Source organism: Pogona vitticeps, chromosome 1, assembly GCF_051106095.1.
Source record: "Pogona vitticeps strain Pit_001003342236 chromosome 1, PviZW2.1, whole genome shotgun sequence".
In the NCBI taxonomy this organism is placed as follows: domain Eukaryota; kingdom Metazoa; phylum Chordata; class Lepidosauria; order Squamata; family Agamidae; genus Pogona; species Pogona vitticeps.
Window position 1 is genome coordinate 62,738,511 of NC_135783.1, and position 22,698 is coordinate 62,761,208.

The 22,698-nt window shown below is 38.9% G+C and overlaps 1 protein-coding gene across 4 annotated transcripts in view; it reads left to right on the forward strand.

The window, feature by feature from the left end:
- The window catches only part of WDR27 (WD repeat domain 27), a 90,543-nt gene that overhangs the window by 55,516 nt on the left and 12,329 nt on the right, over positions 1-22,698 (forward strand). Inside the window, exon 25 of one of the 4 annotated variants that reach the window (XM_078383173.1) lies at positions 6,829-7,260. The exons of the other annotated variants lie outside the window; for them this stretch is intronic. Within the exon in view, the coding sequence (XP_078239299.1) occupies positions 6,829-6,876 (48 nt within the window). The 3' untranslated portion in view covers positions 6,877-7,260. Of the gene's footprint in view, positions 1-6,828; positions 7,261-22,698 lie in introns of those variants that run through there. 4 annotated transcript variants of the gene reach the window in all.

Here is a 22,698-nt window from a genome sequence, read left to right on the forward strand (position 1 = left end):
GTTAGGGTTCAAAATGGAATAGTCTGTCCATTTGGTACTACAAGGTGGTATACTAATCAGTGTTTCTAAGAGCATGTCCAGACAGGGGAAGTTGAAGCGATCTGGTTTTTGCTTAATAGATTCGTATCTATAGTGTGATCTATTTTATCTCTCACTTGAGCAATCCTTCTGTTCACACTGATTGACATTTCTTCTCCTATGAGAAGGGTCCAGGCAAGTCTTTAGATCATTCCAGTTTGACTCCCTTTTCATGTCATTTCTCTTCCTACCTCTTTCCCTGCCTTTTCCTGCAGCCATCATTCAGTGGGCCATGGTGACTTTCCTTTTTTGTTGAATAAACTAAATGATGTAGCAAAACAGCAATGCCTCTACATAGCATGATACACATAATATTACCAATGTTTCTCATTTACTGGAATAGCATTTCATCTATGCAGTATATATATATATATATATATATAGATAGATAGATAGATAGATAGATAGATAGATAGATAGATAGATAGATAGATAGATAGATAGATAGATAGATAGATAGATAGATAGATAGATAGATAGATAGATATAGATATAGATATAGATATAGATATAGATATATAGATATAAAATAGATTTTAAACAGGAGTATATTAAAATAAAGGAAGGGTGTTCTCTGTTGTCTCTCTTTTCCAACCCATGATAGCACAGATCCTGATTAACTTGCAGATCATCAGGAGAAAGATGTTTGAATCTTGACATGGACCCACTGGTGCAGTTACAGTTTTTCTGTTTTTGTTTTGTTTTTGAGGATGTCAGGACAATGTGGTCCATAATGTGGAATTTACTCTTTGTTCATGAAACCAGAGTGCATGAACCAGAGTGTTCTATTAGGAATCCATTTTATAACAGGTGTGCAGCTACAAGGTCAGCACATGTAGCTGATGCAATATGCAAAATGTGTATTGGGTATGATGTAGTGACTAGGAGAGGATACCATGTGATGTGCCAGGGATTGGTTGTTCACACTATATAAATGCTGCACTCTGTAGTGGAATATTGAGCTTTGTATGGAGAGTTGCTGCTCAAAGTGCTGTCCGTGTATTGTTTAGTCTGTTGTACATAACTCTGTTGTACATATTTTGTAAATACACTACTGGAAAGGAATCTCTGTGAGTCTCTTTACTGTTGACCTGGAAGACTGCCTTGTCTAGGACCCATCTCCACACCCCAAAATTCCTGACAGAGGAATGGAGAGAATGTCTTCTGCTTCGTGTGTGTGTGTGTGTGTGGGGGGGGGTTGGGCATTCATCCCAGCACAGACAACCATTGTCTTTCCCAATATATTGTGGGGTTCAGGTTTTTTTTTTTAAAAAAAAAAGAATGAGTTTTTAGTTGTTGGGGGGGTGACAGGGAAAGTGCATACCCTGTTTTATTCACTCAGGCTTCAGTTTTTCCTGGGAGTATGGAATGTATGAGAATTACATCAATAGTATCTGAGGATGGCGTTGATCGTGCACTGTAATGCTACTCGTATTCCTCAAAGTTATCACAGTTGCCAAGAGATGCAAAATGGAAAGGAAAACAGATGGCTGTCTCCTGTGGGAGCAAAACTAAAAGTTATTTTGGTGAAGTTTAGTCCATATCAAAAGCAAAACAAAGCAAAGAGCCAAGTCTTGGCAATTCCCCCCTCCACCCACTCTTTCTTTCTGTCTCCCAGGCTTGTTTATGCAGATTGTGAGCAAGTGAGGGGGAGGTGAGGGCTGGCTGGAAAGAACAAAAGAGGTGCAGAAGTTTGCTGCAGCTGTTCATTGGTATGCACTGCCACTGTCATCATTTCTTCAAAAAGTTGATTTCAACTTCCTCTGAGCTATCCGGCACAACTCAATGCACAGCCAATGGGTCGAAAGTGGGGAGTAGGATGAGGCGGAAATAGAGTTTTCATTTCCTCAGCGAGGAAAAGCAGTGTTCATCACTGGCAATTCTCACTGGCAATTCACCCCTTTCAATGCCACACCCACCAAATATGTCACAAAGTTGTCAGCTCAGATGATACTGCCCACAGCTCTCTTTGGGCGCAAACTAACTATCTGCATGGGCTACAGAATGGGATAATTAAGAACACTTTGAATTGCACCAAAGAAACTGCAGCCCTAGTGCTGTGCCAAAAAAAGGAGTGGGAAAGTCTCAAAAAGGGTTGGGATGGATCTCTCTAAGTCAAAACACATGTTAATGCCATAATTTGATTCGAACAAAGCAGTACTAAAAGAAATCCGAATAGTGAGCAATATTCCTGTCTGGGCATGCTCTTACTCACTAAACATCTGTGTTACAGTAAAACCACTGTCTGAAATCCTCTTGCTTTGTTACACAAGCAGAAGGCAAAAGGTGTAACATTCACTTATGTAGTAGGCAATTAAAGAGCTAGTGTACTACCATTCTTGGGAACATGCGTGCTGGATGAGCAAGCACTCAATAATCCCAGTGGGTACTTGTTTTTAAAAATTAGGGATAAAGTAATGAGTACAAAAGGTGGAGGGGCATATGGGGGGGAAAGAGGGGGACGGAGAACACAAAATGTCCTGTCATCCAATCTGTTTGTTCATGTTGCAATATCAAGTCGACTTTTCACCTTTCTACAATTTGATTGCCCTCCAGGTTTCAACTTACAGTTACATCTTAGTTTAATTCTATGTTATTCAAGCGCTGTCTGGTGACTCGAGCCATTTATATAATAAATCCAATCGTTCAGTTCCCTTTTGCATTAGACAGTCTTCCCACACTTCTGATAGAATATCAATTTCTGCTGCTTCCCATATCTTCTCAATGAGTTCCTCTTGTTTTGGTATCTCTGATTTATTCCAGTTCTTAGCATAAAGAATTCTGGCTGCAGTGACTATATATATAACTAGGTAGTTCTTTGTCTTATCTATATTATCTGGTATAATGCTCAGTAAAAACAATTCTTGGGTTAGTGGAACATTACAAAGCAGTACAGTGGTGCCCCGCATAGCGACGATAATCCATTCCGGAAAAATCGTCGCTATGTGGATTCGTCACTATATGGAACAAAAAGCCCATAGGAATGCATTAAAACACGTTCAATGCGTTCCTATGGGCTAAAAACTCACCATTATGTGAAAATCCTCCATACGGCCACCATTTTCGCTGCCTGGTAAGCGAGGAATGGGCGTGAAAACACAGCGGGCGGCCATTTTTTTACCCGAGGCCATTTTGGAGCCGCCGATCAGCTGTTCTAAAAACATCGCTATGCGAAAATCGGTAAGCGCAACAGCTTACCGATCATCGCAAAGCGATGTTTTACCATTAAAAACATTGCATTGTGATCGGAAAAACGTAATCGCTATGCAGATTCATCGTTAAACAGGGCGCCCGTTATGCGGGGCACCACAGTATTGTATTTTTTGGTAACAGAATACAGTATGTACTGTTTCGCTAATCTACAAGTCCACCACATATAGTAAAAGCTTCCCTCTTGTGCTTCACACTTCCAACAAACATTTGACACCTCTGTATAAATCTTTGACAATTTTTTCAGAGCCATATGCCACCTATAAAACATCTTATATATGTTCTCCTTGAAATTTACTGATTTTGTGAGCTTTATGTTATTTTTCCACATTTGCAACCATTGATCAATATCAATATTATGTCCTATATTTTGTGCTCACCTAATCATACATTTTTTACCATCTAATCTTGCATTTTAGTTTCAAGCAAACAATCATACATGTTCTTAATTACTTTCTCATTTGGCTTGGGAAAATCCTTTTCTTTTTCTGATAGAATTGTTTGTTACGTTTTGATGTCTTGCTGTGTGAAGGTACTTTTTTTACTGACCAACAAGCAAACTTGTATGCAAGATCCTTAGATGGCAAACTTGTAAACAGTGAAACAATCACAGTTTATCTAGAATTAGCTGTAAATTGGAAATACTGTAGCTTTGAATGAATCTAAATATATGAATGGTGGAATATTTATAGCAACAAGAAAAAGTGTGTTTTCCCTGATGTCAACATCTGGGGAAACTCAATTATGAAGAAAGACACATTTGAAAACATTGTTCTTTTCTGATAGTGGTTCACTGCCACCTGTTCTATTAATCATCAGTAGCACAAAACTTTCCATAAGTAAGTTGTGTCTTATAGTGATAGAAGATATTTTTTTAAAAAATACTAAGTTTTGGCTTTGATTTGGCTTTGGCATTGCATCACGCTTAGATCATATCTCCTGTGTCTCCTGTGAATTTTCCTTATATGAAAGACTACAGGTTTCCTTGGCATGTGATAGGCAGAGAAATACTTCTTAAGGAAAGTACATGTGCTCTCTTAATAGCGTCCTAAAGTCTGTGGATTTTGAATACAAATTAAAGTCACCTTTTGGTTTTATTGACAACAAACCAATTTTCAAGTAGACAAAACATGTAGGAATTGGAAGACTAGAGAGAAGGATGAAAGTGGAAGAAAGCATTTCCTTTTTATATATGTGATACCTTCTCTATTTTTAGTTGTGTCAAATTGCCAAAAACTATTATCAGAATGTTTCAATTCATGGTTGTTGTGGATTTTTTGGGCTGTTTGGCCATGTTCTGGACAGACCGAAAAACCCACAACAACCATCGGATCCCAGTCATGAAAGCCTTCGAGAACACATTTCAGTTCATGTTTATAGATGATGATGATTAATATTTTGTTGGCTTTAATATCTCTATTTCTTTTCTTTATGGTTGGCAGTTTGTCTCACAGGATTTCAGCAAGCCAAGATGTCAGAAGTATTGCAAAGTTTTGAATTTCTGGTTAAATTCATCTAGCTGTGCAGCAAAACTGCAGAGATTCACAGAGCAGAATAGCTAGTATACTGTAGGAGTTGAATACAATTTTATTTTAAAAGAATGCTCACCAATAATGACATAATTATATTTGCCACAAAAATGTTCCCTTTGAAAACGTGCTTGACGAGATAGATTTTAACTAAGATAAACCTATGAGTAATATGACATGGGATACCCAGTGTGGTGTAGTGGATAGAGTGAGAGACTAGGACTCGGTAAGCCTGAGTTCCAGTTCCCACTCTGCCATGGATACTCACAGGGTGTGTGGAATATCTCATTTATCTTGAAGGCCCTATTAGGGTTGCTATAAGTCAGTTCTGACTTGATGGCACATAACAAAAAAAATGACATGGATAGTCTCTGCTATCATGAATCAACTGTACTAAGAGTGAGTAAATCTCACTATAGCATGATGAATTTATTGTTTCCAGATTTTCATACCATGAGGCATTTCATTTTCCCTCTCTGACTAGCAAAATATTGTTTTAAATATTGTAAAGACAACTACCATGTTTCCCTGAAAATAAGACAGGGTCTTATATTAATTTTTGCTCCAAAAAACACATTAGGGCTTATTTTCAGGCGATGTTTTTTTTAATGTACAACAATCTACATTTACTCATATACAGTCATGTCATCTTCTTCTGGTTGCTACACAATGGTGGAGGGCAGGGTTTCACTTAACTAGAGCTTATTTTGGGGGTAGGGCTTATATTATGAGCATCCTGAAAAATCATACTAGGGCTTATTTTCACGTTAGGTCTTATTTTGGGGGAAACAGGGTAGTGTGTGAGCCGTGTGGTCCTCTAAGCAATACAAATGTAGGAGATCTGATACCTTTAGTAGACAACTAAAAATTAAACATTCATTGCAAGCTGTCATAATTAAAAATAACTTATTCAGGCATCTTGAAGGGTGCAGAAAAATTATAAATGAATATTCCAACATTTCATGCCAGACGTCAGCCAGGTATACTTTTTAAGATGAGGTCAGAACTGGTTTCAGCCAGCTTGGGTGTGTTTGTGGTTAAATGCTTCATCCTGGTAACATGTGGTTGGAATTTTCCACTCAGTTATTAAGGCAGTCCCAGAATGCCCTTGAGGAGAATGGTAAACCACATCTGAGTATTCTATACCTAGAAGACCCTGGAAGCAGTTGCCATAAGTTGCAATGAACTTGAAGACATATAATGATTATTATTAACATGTATGGATGTTAAAAGAAATGAACAACTTTTGCTGGCATCATATGTAAGGAGGGTAAGATATATTTCTTACTGCAGCATTGACAGAATCTATATCAAGTTGAATAATCACAGAAGAAGGAAGCATAATTGATCAGAGGTGGACCTGAAAACATTGATACAGCATGCTTCACTTTGGTAATAGAATCATCCTCTCAGCTGTACAACTGATTCACATATGCATATTCACATGATTTGCACTTGTTGACTTGGAACTGAAAGCTGAGTGGAGTATATTAAAAAGTTCAGTGTTTGAATTTGTCCCATTACCTATAGTTACCCATCCACTTCATGGACACCAACCCCCTACAGAAAGGCTAAAATCGAGGAAATGTTTTCTGCACGCATCTCAAGCTCTAAATATCAAACTAGGAGAGGCGAAGCTAAACCTATAGAGAACAAAAACTACACACCCTGCTGAATGGATGAATACTGAAAAGTGCATCCCACCAGGACTAGACTCTAGCTGGACTGTCTGGAAATCACTTAATAGACTCTGAAGCAAAGCAGGAAGATCAAGCAATAATCAAGTAAAATGGGGTTACTTGGATACAGGACTAATTTTCGGTGACTGTCAAGAAATTCAGTCAATGCAGCACTTCTGTGCATGCAATTTATGGCCCATCGTGTGTACAAAAGAAGTTCCACGAAATGGCTGAGATAATGCTATTGAAGTAGTCCATTTCTAGTAAAATAGTCTAATTATGTTACCATTTTAATTTGTTTTCAGTTTTACCTATATTTCATATCATTTCAGATTGTGCAGCACTCTGATATGAATGAAGAAAGGAAGAAAGATTTATAGAAATTTCTGCCACAAGATTTTATGCCCATTTTAGATAACCTCTAAAGGGAATTAGATTTTGTTTTTATTGAATTACAACAATATGCTATTTCGGGATGAGAAGCAGTATGCTTCTGAATGCCTGTTCTCAGGGAACAATTGCTCTCAGCACTTGCTGGAGGAAAATAGCAGGACATGATTGCTGCCTTCATCTTCTCTTTTAGGCTTTTCTGCAGGCATCTGGTAAAAACCCAGCTGGGTTTTTCTAATGTCTTTCTCACCTTGTGCATATGTGTCACATTTTATTTTTTCAAAATGTGTTGTGTGATGCCAAGTGCTTTAAGAAAAAGAGGTGAAGTATAAATATTTCAATTTTAATTGTGAGTGGATGTTTTCCTCATGTACAGTTGCCTTTAAAGCTGGATTATACCTCACATACACCAGTAAATAACTAATGCAGAAGTGTGCAGTTGCTAAAGAGCTAAGGGCCACATGCACCCATCTCAGGACCTTGGAGGGTTACCCTTCTAAAACCCAGCCCATTTTTTTCAAATTGCAAGAATCCCCCTTGAAAGATTTGGGGTGGCCTCTTTTTTTCCCCAAAAAAGGAGAGTGTTTTTGGTGGGTTGTAAAAGGCAGAATTACTGGGGATGACATTTGGGTCCCTAGACCTGCTCACCTCTAAAACAATCCTTTGGAGACTAAGGATGCTTCCAGACGATTGTACTGCCTCACCAAAGGAGGCTGGCTGGCTCTGTCTTTGCTGAGCTTCCTAATGAGAATGTTTCAAAAAGTTTGGGATTTTTCTCTAGCTTGGATTTTGATCTCCCTTGGGGAAAATTCTGGAGGCTTTAAAAGCTGGCTTCTCTTTTGAGACATGTTTCTACTAGTTCCCTCACAATACTTGTGTGCAACTTGGAAATACACCACTGGCTTATCTACTTACCATCTTCAGGTAACAGGAGATCAAACTATGCAGAGACAACTTGTCCAAATGACAATATTGTATATGGGCCTAAATGTACAGTTATACTGAAATGCGGCAGGATGTTCTCTCCAACCTAGTGCTCTACTTCATTATTGAAAACGGCCTGCATGGGATGTGTCAGCCCTGCAGAACTTGTTTGAGTGACCCAGGGAGCTATGGAGGGAGAACTTCTCCTTTTACATTTCCACTGGATTCCATAGTTCTGCCAGTGGAGCTCACTGTTGATTCTCCCCATAGTTTTTAAAGCACATTCCTACATTTGAAGTGTATACTGTGCAACTTGTGAAGCAGCACATATGCACATAAAGCAAAAAGCAAAGCATGCTGCTTATATACAGCCCCATAGCATTTAAAGCATTATCTGAGAGGTTTACAAGTTAATTATGCAGGCTACACATTGCCCACCACCAGCAGCTGGGTACTCATTTTAATGACCTTGGAAGGATAGAAGGCTGAGTCAACCTTGAGCTGGCTACCTGGGATTGAATCCTGGGTCGTGGCTACACTTTTGGCTGCAGTACAACAGTGAGGGGATGTAGTGACGCTTCGAGTTAAACCGCAGAAGCCTCTGTGCTGCAAGGTCAGAAGACCAGCAGTTGTAAGATCAAATCCACATGACGGAGTGAACTCCATCGCTTGTCTCAGCTCCTGTTAACCTAGCAGTTCAAAAGAATGTAAATGCGAGTAGATAAAATAGGTACCACCATGGTGGGAAGGTCAACGGCATTCTGTGTCTAGTTGCGCTGGCCGCATGACCATAGAAACTGTCTACTGACAAATGCTGGCTCTACTGCTTGGAGACGGGGATGAGCACCACCCCCTAGAGTCGGATACGACTGGACTAAATGTCAAGGGGAACCTTTACCTTACAGCAGTTTAACCACTGCACTTTGAGATTTTATTTTATTCCTTTAGTCAGTGTTACAGAGGAATACCATGAACTTTGTCAAAGCAGGATTAACTTTTATATATGTCAAGCTATAGTATAATCATGAGTGAAATTGGTAGAAATGTTATAATTTAATTATACTGGAAGTGTCGGCTTTCCAAAATTTCACACTTCTTCTTCTAGATCCCTCAGGATGGGATTTTTTAAAAAAACTGCAGATTATCTTATTTTCCAGTCTGGGAGTTCTATTTTACCTTACAGATACAGTATCTAAATGTGGCTCACCTGGGACAAAGGCCTTGACTGGAAGGCTTTGAGGCTGAATTAGGCCTATCTGCATTATTTATTTTTTATATAAATGATTTACCCAACTGCCTAAATACTCCCAATATTCACCCCCAAGACTTGCCAGTAGAACAGTACCAGTATTACTGTATGCAGAGGACACAGTAATACTTTCTAGAATACCTGTTGGGCTGAGGAGCGCTTTGAGAAAGCCCTCCTCTTATTGTGAAGATGAATCCCTAACGATTAATTTCCAGAAAACCAAGATAGTTGCCTTTGGGCATAGACCAAAGAAGAATGGTCAATAAACAGAAACTGTATTGAGCAGGTAAAAAACTTTAAATATCTTGTGGTAGTTCTGCTATTGTAGCACCATTGAGAGTGTCCTGACCTATGGCATTCTGGCATGGTTTGGGAGTAGCTCTGTAGCAGACAAAAAAGCTCTACAGAGAACCATTAAAATTGCCCAGAATATCATTGGGCTCCAGCTACCAACCCTGGATGACATCTTCACATCCTGCTGCCTAAGGAAGTCACACAGCATCCTGAGAGACTCTTCCCATCCTGCTTATAACTTTTTTGAACTGTTGCCATCTGGCAGAAGATATAGAACAATTAAGACTCGGACCACACGTTTTCTGAATAGTTTTTATCCCAGAGCTATAATTGCATTTAATAATGAGCTTAAAGACCACCAGTAATGAATAGTTAATTGGACTGTGTTACTTGGCCTGTGGTGTATTTTTAGTGGGGACTTTTAGTGGGTGGGGAGTGTTGGGGGATTTTTTAGTGGGTGGGAGTATTTGGGGAATTTTATGTGTGTGCATGTGTCTGGTCTCTGGGTGTCTGTGAATTTCATTGTATGGGTATACTGTGTATATACTTACTATGACAATAAACAAACAAACAAACAAACAAACAAGCTTCGGGCTCTAGACTTCAATACAGTGAATACGCTGCAGACTAAGGAGAAAGCTCAGCAAACAGCATAGTAACATTTCACTGCTCTCAAGGGGGTGTGTTTGTTCCAACAGTGCTAAACCTCTATAAGGCCAAGACATTATCCCAACTGCATTATTCCTAGGGCCAGTCAGCGCACATTTTGCACTTCAGGAAAGGGCAGAATCCAAATTTTTAAGAACCATTTTACAGGTCCCCAAATGTGTCTGAATGCCAGGATAAGATTGGAGACAGGATGCCTAAATGTAGAAGGCTGGATTAGCATCCTCTCTATATACACATAATTAAAGGTCTATCTTATCCCACAAGGGCTGCTTCCTCTGATATTCACTGATACCTTCCAATTGAACTGGGACGTACCTTCGGAGCTGTATGATGAAAATTGGTGTCCATCCCCATGCCCTTTTATTATATGGATTAAACCAGGCAAAAAACAAACTGTTAAGCGGAGAATTGAGGATATTGAGCACCAATCAGATCTTTCCAGTCTACAAAACACTATGGCAAGGGCCTGTATTAAAAATGCTACAGAACCTGCTAATTATCTAATATCGCTTGAAGTAAAAGGGTTTAGAAGAGCTTTTACTCTGGCAAGGTGTGCTGCCCTCCCCTCTGCTATGCTTGAAGGGAAGTACCGGAATGTCCCACTTACTGAGAGGCTGTGTTCCTGCTCCCTTGGCAAGGTTGAGTCCATGGAGTACATGTTTTTCTGCTGTCCGCATTATGCAGTAGCACGAACTCAGATTATTACTCCATTGATTGAAAACATCCCTGGCCAATCAGAGCAAACTAGACTCGAGTATCTCCTCTCGGACAGGGATAATACAATATCATACAAGGTAGCTGGGTTCTGTCTGGAGATTCTCAAGTTTCAGAAATTTCCCCATACAGTAGTACCTCGCTTAACGATATTAATTCGTTCCAACGAAATCACTGTAGAGCGAAAACATCGTAAAGCGAAATAAAAAAGGCCATTGAAATGCATTGAAAACTCTTCAATGCGTTCTAATGGGCTGAAAACTCACCGTCCAGCAAAGATCCTCCATGGGGCAGCCATTTTCAGTGCCTGTAGAGCGAGGAATCCGTCCAAAAACACAGCGGGGAGCCATTTTGAGCACCCAACGGCCATTTTGAAAACTCGACAATCAGCTGTTTTGATCGTGGTAATGCGAAGAATCAGTTCCCAAAGCAGGGAACCGATCTTGGCAAAGCAAAAAAACCTCATTTAAAACATTGTTTTGCGATCGCAATTGCGATTGCAAAAACATCGTCGTGAAGCGGATTCGTTGTTATACGGGGTAATCGTTAAACAGGGCACGACTGTTTTGACTCTGGTATTGGTACAGAGGACTTTGCATCACTTGTATACTTGTTTGTTTTATACTTGCATACTTGTTTGTTTCTTTTATGTCTATGTTTGATGTTTTTACATATTGCTGAGATTGTGTAGATCTAGGTTGTCCACTTCTCTGTATGATAGGTCTAAGGACTGTAAATAAAGAATTGAATTGGAACAGGTATCTGTCTGTCAGAAAGAACTCCCGGAATAGAGATTTATGGGATTTGTAGTAAATAAAAAAATCCCACCCCAATCCCTGATTTTCTTAAAGTTCCGCTCAACTGAGATTATGTTGACAATTTTGTTAACATATGGCTATATACTAAATTTATGAAAATAATATTTTTCACATTAAGAGCAGAAAAAACATATGCATATACTTGTATGTATACATGGCTGAAAAAAGGATATGAGGCATAAGAAGCCTTTGCACAGCATCTCCATATCGTGGTTTTTAAAGAAATTAAATGACCACAGAGTTCTGCATAAGCGACATCCTGTACTACGTATCAGATATAACCATTAAGCAAAGTTTATTAAGCTGTTGGAAGGGCAGCAGATATTTGATATGCCCTTTTATGAAAATGTGTTACCCAATGTAGGCAGCATAGAAACCTTCTGGAGTTCATTTTGATCGCAGTGCTCCAAATATCTCTGTACCGCAGTACGACTTCTCTGTTTCGTAACATACTTTCCTCATTGTTAGCTGACTGGGAACAGGGAAGTGCAGAGTGTTGCTCTATTAAGGTACAGGAGAATTCCAATAGGTCTTACAAAGGGAAAGAGGAACTAGATATGTGCCAGCCATGTCTGTGCATGCCAGGAAATATACAAGTTGATACCTAGTTTGGCCTTGTTTATAAACAGAGTCGTCTCACCTTTCTAGTGTACACATATTGAACTTTCTTGTTATAGCTGCAGGAAAGGAAACTTCATTGGAAAAAAAATCTTTGTTATGCACTAAAAACATTTTCGAACCTATTTCAATATTTCATAATAAAAATCTTATTAAAAATATAAAACATATGTTTTTCTGTATATGCAATTTCCCAAACAACCATATAAGTTTATGCTCTCTTTTTTGTGGTGAGAAAAAAAATGAGAGGTAGCCAGTGGAATATTTCTTCACTGAAGAGCTAAATCAACTTCTTTTTTTCCTATAATAAGGCTAGCCAGGAGTCTGGAACACAGATACAAGGCCTACAGACTATACTAGAGGTGGAAAAGATTGATGGAAAATTGAAGATTCCATAGTTGGTGATCTAATGATTGAAGTATGAAACTGCAATCTTAAACAGATCTTCCTTGGGAGTAAATTCCATTGTACTTGGTGTGCTTATTTCTGAGTATACAGTGGTGCCCTGCATGACGACGATAATCTGTTCTGTTAAAATAACTGTACAGCGAAATCGTCGTCATGCAAAAAAACACCCATTAGAATGCATTGAAAACTTTAGAAAACGTTAAAACCATTAAAATAGGCAATACTATAATAATACCCTATATTAAAACATTCAATTTATCATTAATAAATCCTGCTGCTCATGTGGCCAACTAAAGGATACTATTTAATTAAAATGCTAGCTAAGCAGAAAGGTCTTTGCCTGGCGCTGAAAAGCCAAAGTGTTGGAGCCAGGCGGATCTCTATAGGGAGGGTGTTCCAAAGTTGGAGGGGCAACAGCCAAGAAGGCCCTATTTCGACATGCCACCCCCTCACCTCTTTCAGGGATGGCACTTTCAGAAAGGCCTCCTGGCCTGTTCTTAGAGGATGGGCAGGCTCATACGGAAGAAGGGGGTCCTTTAGGTAACCAGGTCCTAAGCCGTTTAGGGTTTTACAGTATATGTCAAAGTAAGCACTTTGAATTGGGCCCTAGCAGCAATCAGCAGCCAGTGTAAATTTTTCAGAACTGGCGTGATATGAGTCCTCGTGGTGGCGCCAATTACCAGCTATTCAGCCCAGTTCTGTGGCAGTTGCCAGATCTGAAAGTATTGCAACAGTTCAGTGAACTTCATTGGCTTTTCTCTTCCCACTTGATTTGAAACCCAGAGAAATGTGAAGATCTAGGCTAATTTTATGTGAAGGCTTAGTCCTATGTCTGTACAGAAATGACGCCATTTCAAAATCTTTTCTTTGTGCTGCAAAATATGATACTCTGCGTTTAATAACTGCTAGCCTGGCAGGCACACTTGCTATTTCCTCATTAGCTTACCACGACTTATGTAAGCTTCAGTAGCTGAGTTTGGAATCTTCTTGTTATTAACACACAGTTCTTCAAAGGATCCTATCACTAATACAGAATGGACCATGCTATAAATGTATTTTCATTTCTTATTTAGTGTTAGATTTGATGTAAAGTAAACACAAGTACAAAGATTTTTAAAATATAATTTGTTAAAGGATTAGAAATGCTCATTTTGGATTACCCTAAATTAGGGAAAGGCCCTCCTAAATCACCCTCCCAAATCAGCCTGATTTAGGGAAAGTTCTCCTAAATAAGGTTGCCTTTTCTATCCTTTCAAGAGAGGCAGGACGGTCCAAACTGCAGTGCCAACACTGAGAATTCTATTATACATATATTTGTAGAAACATTCTCTGCAGAGCCTCCTCAAATCATCTTATTTCAATAAAAAACACATAGTAGAAAGCATTCATTCAGATAGTCAAAAACAGGCATTTACTCAGGCATTTAAGATTTTCAAATTGCGCTGAAATGGAATTGAAGTGGGCACCAGGGAAGCCTTTCTGGAGAGGGCATTCAGTGGAATACTACAGTAAAAAAAATACTTCTCCCTGGTCACCAGACACCCAGTTTGGGGAGATGTGAAGATAGGCATGGCCACAGAATGTAGGCATTCTTGCATAGTGGAAAGCCATCTTTCAAGATCCCAGGTTCCAAGTGAATTGGTCAACTTCACATAGACCAAAATAATATGGTTCTCCCAGGCAGTACCAGCTCATAATCTGGCTGCTTTCTTCTGGACCTACCTCTAATTTTTTTGATAATCTTCAAAAGCAGGTCATTGTAAAATACATTATTATGGTTTTCATGTTGTGTATGATGTCTTAATCATATGTATTATTACATTCATTTTACTTAAACCCTGCAAAATTCAAATACAAATGTTGACATTTGAAAATATGATAAAAAATAGAAGTAGAAACAATTAAACATATTAAAACCATTGAACAGAACAGTCTAACACAATTCGAAAGCATATTAAAAAGACATGCTCCATTAGAAACCCTTTCTTTGTATCCAATTGCTTAATAAAAAAATTGCCTGAAGAAAAAGGCATGTGCTTCCTGGCAGAAAGGCAGCAGGGAGAGGGTTATCCAGGTCTCCCATCGAAGGGAGTTTCAAACCCTGTGAGCAGCCACTGAGAAGACCATCTCTCATGTCCCGACAAGGCATAACTGTGATGATCATAGGACCACAGAGGCTTCTTCATGAAGTATCTTAAAACCCAGAGAGTCTCATATGGGGAGATATAGTCTGTCAGATAGATTGGACCCACGTTGTACAGGGCTTCATACGTCAAAATCAGCACTTTGAATGGTGAGTGTAAGCAGACCACAAGCCACTGAAGCTGTTCCATGAGGAATTTTTAAAGATCTCTGTAATAACCTTTGCCCAACTGTATAGCTTCAACATCTCAAACTGACTGAAGCTTCTAAACACTTTCCAAAGGCAGTCCAATATACAGTGCCTTACAATAGTCCAGACAGGATGTAACTAAGGCACATGTCACCATGATAAGTTCAGATATACCAAGGAACAGTTATAGTTGGTGCACTCGTTGTAACTAAGCAAACTCGCTCCTTGTTATTGTCAAGTACTAGGTATCCAGTCCCCAGGAGGAATTCAGGAGTATATCCAAACTGCAAATGTTAGTTTTCAGTGGAGTGTCACCTTATCCACCATAGACTAGATTCCTAGTCACTGATCTGCCTTTTGACTGACCATGAGCACTGCTATCTTCTCTACATTGAGACTGCCAAAAGGTCAAATAGAATCACAGACTCCCCCATCCATTTCCTGGTCCAGGTCATCCACCAAGGTGACTAAAGATATCTCCTTTACATAATCTAATCTGAAACCAGATTAGCATGGATCTAGATAATCTGTCTCATGCAAGAACACTTGTGGGAAGCCACCACACAATCCACTAGGTACCTAGTAGAGTGGGACTCAAGGTGGGCTTTTCCAGCAGTTATCTAACTACTCCCTCCTTTAGACATGCTGGAGCTATGCCGTGCTTGCAGGAGGACATTCACCACTCCTGTTGTTGTTGTTGTTTAGTCATTTAGGTATCTGGCTGTGGAGCCAGAGGTTGGGAGTTTGATTCCACTTTTGGATTCATTATGGGAATAACACATTAGGGGGCCTTTGCAAGGGGAAAGCTGCTATAGAGAATTGTATTAATCTGTGTGCCCAAAGGTACCTGTTGTACAAAAGGTAGCTGGGACTAACTGCAGTTTAACACTTCTGTAAGATTTGTTTTTTTTCCATAGTAGAACAGTCTCCATTCCTAATAAAGTTGATGTTTTTCTGGGCTGTACATGATTGAGGTTTGGATGCTAACTCTGTCACGATTTGCAAAAAAGTTTTCCTTTAAGGACAAAAGATGGATATTTTATGTTGTGGATATAATGAGCAGACATAAAATATATAAAATACGACATGTCCTTGAGGAATAGTAATACCTATATGAACACACACATTGCTACTGTCTACTACAAAAACATGTGTAACATAGTTATTTATTTATTCATTCATGCTACTTCCAACCCATTTTTCTCCAGTAAGAAAGGAAAGTGAGCTACAAATCCAATACAAAAAATAGCATTACATTTTAAAGTCACACAGTGACTGTATTCAATACCACCATGATCTAAAGTGTCACCTACTATTGCTACCATCATCTTGCCTGGATTGAGTTTAAGATATCAAAAAAAAAAAAAAAAAAAAATTACTAATTCCTTTCCTCCCCATCTCTAATAAACTAAAACGCTCCTCAAAATACAATGACAGATATTTGGATCTTGAAACTACTTACTGGTGGAAGAATAAAATTGAAAATTGCATGTAAGTTAGATTTGTATGGCAAACCACAGTAATCTATATTAATGTGCAAAATAAATTTTACATTTTTTCAAGACTTATAGGATCTTAAGAAAATGCTACTATTGTGACAAAGCATAGCTCTTCTAAATGGCAGATGAAATGGAGTTTACAGCAAAGAACTTGGGAGCTTCAACATTCTTAAACAAACTTAAGTAAATTTGTTGATTTATGCTCTTGTCCATATACCTGTAAAATAGGCATAATGGGGAATATACAATAGTGCACTTCTGCACTATATAAAAAAGATTTCTTTGCTATGATGTAGTCTTGTTGACATCAGTGCTTTGACCAAATGCCAGTGGAATGTGATGGTATTATTTATTTTATTTTTTATTTAAATCATTTATAGCCCAACTTGTATCTCAAGATCTCATGAAGGGTTACAGAGCCATATAAAACAATTTAAAAACAAAAAATCTTTTAAAAAATGTAAAATTTATGTTGTGGACATAATGAGCTTAAAACTCACAAAGTAAAAACATTAGAACATTAAAGCCATTTCAGTTAAACTGGTGCACAACAAGATCGTTAACCCCCTAAAGCTCTGATAAATGCCCATGTTTTGACTTGGTAGCCCGTATCAGAAACTAGGCTCATTAGTCACCCCCTATTTTCTGGGAAGGCAGATTTGTTAATTTTAATTAGGATATCCATATCTATAACATATAAGATGGGGTCATCTGTGTAGCAGCACCCTGGTTGAGGAAGCCTCTTCCTAAGGAAGTTAGGTTGGTTCCCACATTACTGGCCAGTTAGGTAATAAATATTGTTCCCTTTAGATGTTACTCGTTACTGCTGGTTTTGCATTTTAGAAGACACTTTGTTTTATTGTCATGTTATGCATTTCACTCATTTAGATTTTTTGTTTGTTTGGAATGGTTGTTTATTGTGCTTATGGTTTTGCTATAAATTGCCTCGGGCACCCCTTGATTAGAGAAGCAATTCAGAAGTTTAAAATTAAAAAATATTTTAAAATATTTTAAATAGATGAAGTAAAATTAATAATAAACCAAAGATTTATAATATTTGCTCCATCTCATCAAGACCTGAAAACCCATATGTAGCGAAATGCCAACAGGTGACATCATTCCTGTCTGTCCATCACAGAAGCTCAAGAGGGAGGAGCCAAGGATAGGGCAGGAGGGGCGGAGTTAGAGAAAGAGAGTTGGAGATGTGAAATGGCAGTTAGGATTTAGGAGAGAGAAGGAGAAGGTTAGTGAATTGAGCTGAGAGTGTTAGGAGAGAGAATTGAGAAGGCTGAAATATATTGAACAAGCAGGAATGAAGTCATAAGTACTATGAGAGATATTGATTAAAAGTATATAGTAGTTTGGAATAAAAGTGATTGCATACATGATCCAATCCTTGTTAATACCTGATACAGTTCATATGTGATTTACCTTTCTGATTTACTTGACAATAAAAGAATATTTGTTAATTAAACCTCTGAGTCCTAATAACCCTTAGTTTTGGCAGCACACGTGTATAACATAATTGGTATTAGGAGAATACCTGGCAGCAGCTAGAAGAGAAAAAGGGTGTGAGACTTTGTGAGGGCCAAATTATACAGGGGCAACAAGGTTGATCGCCACACCGTACATTGAGCTGTGTTAGTTACTTGCTTTTGTTGTTGTTGTTTAGTTGTTAAGTCATGTCTGACTCTTTGTGACCCCATGAACCAGAGCACGCCAGGCCGTCCTGTCTTCCACTGCCACCCGGAGTTGGGTCAAATTCATGTTGGTCGCTTTGATGATACTGTCCAACCATCTCGTCCTCTGTCGTCCCCTTTTCTTCTTGCCTTCACACTTTCCCAACATCAGGGTCTTTTCCAGTGAGTCCCCTCTTCTCATGAGATGGCCAAAGTATTGGAGCCTCAGCTTCAGGATCTGACCTTCCAGTGAGCACTCGGGGTTGATTTCCTTCAAAATGGATAGGTTTGTTTTCCTTGAAGACCAGGGGACTCTCAAGAGTCTCCACCAGCACCACAATACAAAAGCATCAATTCTTCAGTGGTCAGCCTTCTTTATGGCCGAGCTCTCACTTCCATACATCGCTACTGGAAAAACCATAGCTTTGACTATGTGGACCTTTGTCAGCAAGGTGATGTCTCTGCTTTTTAAGATGCTGTCGAGGTTTGTCATCGCTTTCATCCCAATAAGCAGAGGTCTTTTAATTTCATGGCTGCTATCACCATCTGCAGTGATCATGGAGCCCAAGAAAGGAAAATCTGTCACTGCCTCCATATCTTCCCCTTTTATTTGCCAGGAGGTGATGGGACCAGTGGCCATGATCTTAGTTTTTTTGATGTTGAGTTTCAGACCGTTTTTTGCACTCTCTTCTTTCACCCTCATTGAGAAGTTCCTTAATTTCGCCTCACTTTCTGCCATCAGAGTGGTATCATCTGCATATCTGAGGTTGTTGATATTTCTTCCGGCAGTCTTAATTCCGGCTTGGGATTCATCCAGTCCAGCCTTTCGCATGCTGTACTCTGCAAATAAGTTAAATAAACAGGGAGACAATATATAGCCTTGTCGTATGTTATTTGCTTACTATAAGATTAATCAGTTTGGATACCATAGCACTACAGCATCATTTTGCTACATCACTGTTAAAGATGACATTGCTTTCATTGACAACATTTATTTATTTTTGTAAGAAAAAAAAGAAAATGTCTAATCCTGCTTAGAATAGCTTCTCTGTCTTCCTCCCTTGGCTAACATATGAAGTCATTCTTAGTGGTTTACGGGAACATATTTTGCTTAACAGTTTGGGTTGCTTTTCTAATATTACTCATGTCCAACCTTTCAAGTGAGCTTTAAGGTTTTAGAGATACTTGCACTGCAATCCTATACATATTTACTTGAAAGCACTCATTAATTTTAATGGGGTTATGTTATATTATGCTGCTGAGTCATATCCAACTTATAGCAACCCTAGCAAGGCTTTCATGGTATGTGAGATATTTAAGGAATAGTTTTACCATTACCACCCTGCAGCAAGATTACATGGATGAGCAAAGATTCCAACCCAGGTCTCCTGAGTGCTAATCTTTCACTCTACCCTCTACTCCATATTTATCTTCCAGGGAGATAGGTATAGGATTGCAACTTTGGAAGCTATCAAACGGACAAAATAATTTTAGTTGATCAATAATTTCTTTGTCTATGAATCAAGCAGTTTTTAGAATACTGGAGAAAGAGTTTAGATAACTCAGAAAGCAAAAGTGCACTATTAGATACTCTCTATTATACCAATTTTACAGATATACAGACAAGAGCATTAATCCACAAATTTGCTCAAGTTTGTTTCAGAATGTTGATTAAATAAAGCTCCCATGTTCTTCACTTTAAATTCAATTTCATCTATCATTTAGCAGAGCTATGCTTTCTCAGAATGGTAGCATTTTCTTAAGACTGTGTAAGTCATGAGAAAAACATAAAACTTATTTTGCATATTAATATAGATTACTGTGGTTTGTTGTACAAATCTAACTCTTTCCTTATATGCAATTTTCAATGTGTCCTTCCACCAATGAGCAGTTTCGCGATCCAAATGTCTGTCATTGTATGTTTAGGAGAGTTTTAGTTATAATATATGATACTATAAGGTAACCACTAAATATCACTAACATTTCCAAAATTGTTCAGAATAGTGGTCTGATGTCTGATAATAAAAATGTTTCTATTCAGCAAGAATACCTCTTGCAGATGGAACTATCCCAACATTTTGTAAGGGAGGGTGTTGTCAAATATTGAAAAATAACTTGAACATCCAGTGAATTGAAATTGTAATATCAGTAGCAGCATAGTTGTTTTCTAACTCTTATTTGGAAAAAAATAATTAAAGATTAAATTCCATCCTGATTCAGAAGATACCATATAGTAAAAATGTTTGACTCATAGTGCTCAGTCTTTCTATGTGGAAAAAGTATGGTTTGTACTAAGCTTTCCCCACCAAAGCAACAATATAAGCACTTGGTTGTTGTGGGTTTTCTGGGCTATTTGGCCTTGCTCTTAAGGTTTTCCATCCTAACGTTTCTCCAGTCTCTGTGGCTGGCATCTTCAGAGGACAGGAGCCAGAACTCTGTGCTCTGGTGCAGTTTGTTGGATAGTTGAGTATTTATAGCTGTGGGATCAGCTTTTGTCCTTTTCAGGAGATTGGGTGATTATGGTGATCAGCATGTTTTTTGTTGTGGGTGTATTGTTGTGATAAGGGGGAGAGATGACCTGTCACTGTGATTGATGGGTATCGTTAGCTGGTCTTTTGTGTTGCAATGATCACCGGTCCTTGTGGTTGGGTAGAATTCATTGACCTTTTGCAGTCTGTATTTTTCAGTGCTGGGAGCCAGGCTTTGTTGAATTTTAGACTTCTTTTTTGTTGAAGCTCTGCAACATTTATTTTCTAGAATTCATATTTTGTTAAATCTTTTAGATTTAAATCAGTTAATCACAATCCCATCCATGTTTCATTTAGGCAACACCCATCATCTCAAAAGCAGATAGGCAATCCCATCTGCCCGTGGTGTCTGATCTGCTTGTCAAAGGGCAGTGTTGGATACAACCCATTGTAAGTGGAACAAGCACCTTAGGCTGTGATTAGGCAAAGACAGTGATCAGACTGGATCACTTGAGAAAGGCTAAACTTCCAGGGTGCAATATTAAAAAGGACCCTTTAACATGACAATTCTGTCTGGTCCTGATCAAACCAGCCTGTTTCATAAAAGGGGCAGCCCTGCTGCTTGACCAAAAATGTCTGGGGGCAGGGCAGAGAAAGGTCAGGCTGAGTAGCGATCTGCAGTTTGTTGTCTGGTTGCAGACAAATAGAGCAAACGAGACTGTGCTGTCATCATTACAGAATGCGATCTAATATCCCATCCTATCATACCCATAGTCTAAGGACACACTCCTCAGTAGCCATGATTGCCAAGAGCCAGATGAGCTGAGCCTTGGCTAGCTGAAACTCTGCTGAATCTAAACCTTCCCATCTTGGGATATTGCGGATTATTTAGAACCATTCTTATCCCGACCTAACTGGTTGGGATTAGAACCATTCTTATCCTGACCAGCATGGTGGGTATGTTCCTAGGTTGAGGGGTTTAGATCTGTCATAAGCCAGCTCCTTCCCCACACTTCTGCCACACTTCTTTGCTGCTCTTCTGGATGGCTCATACTATCTGGCAGGCAATTCTTCTGGAAGATTATTCTGATAAGCTGGTAGAAGATGCCTATATTGATAGGAGAGCATGTCTTCTGGCAAAAGAACTTGTGGCTAATCCTGACCCAGTAAAACCGCCTCGTCATTGGGCTAGAATTGCTCTGTGTTTCTAGCTTTTAATTTGTAGGTTAAATTAAAATACTTTCAAGCAATATGAAACCTAAATGGTGCCATTTAGAAGGAGGCAGATAAAATATTTTTATTAAATAAAGTATTTTTATTAAAATTTTCACCTTGCAATATTCTCTGTTCAATTAACTCAACAGAACCATGCTTTTAAATTTTCCCAAAGCATGAAAGTATATCATCTACTATTGGTTCAGGTTGTCTCACCTCTGCTGTTGAAACCTGAATAGTTTATTCTGAAATGCAAACTTTTAGTTTGTCTTGCTCAAAAGATTTCTCTTCTAAGATTTTGTGCTGGGAGGAAGAAGGTATGTTTTGTATGCCTAGTAATGATGGATTTTTTGAAGAGCCCTAGATGTAAATTGTAATTTGCAAATAAAGCCTTACCCAATGCAGTGCAGTAATTAAAGTTTGCAACCCTAATATTTTTAACCTGCTTAGTCCATTCAGTTTACTTCAACTCCACTTCAGTGTATTAAATTAAAAGTTCATTTTATACCGGACTTCCGGCTTGATGCCGCGACGAGACAGCAGCAGAAGGACAGAGCTCTGTCCCCTGGGCTGAATTCTGACCTGTTTGGGACACCCCAGGGTGTCAAAACCACCCCGAAGAGGTGGTGAACTGGGGGGGAAGCCTGTTGATCACGGGGGGGGGAGGTGGTCATCCCCGTTTGATCCAGGAAACTCCCTAATCAGCCAACGGGCAGAAACAAGCAGCTTGGGCTTGCTTGCAAGTCGTCGGCAGCCAGCTAAGAGAAGCAAGAATCAGCTATCTGGCATCATTGTTACTATCGGGTGAGATATATTTTTACAACTAATTGCTTATGATTACCCCTGGAGAAGACAATTCCTATATACACAAAAAAGAACCTGCTATCAATCTCAGCAATCATAAAGCGGCAGAAAATCTGGAGAG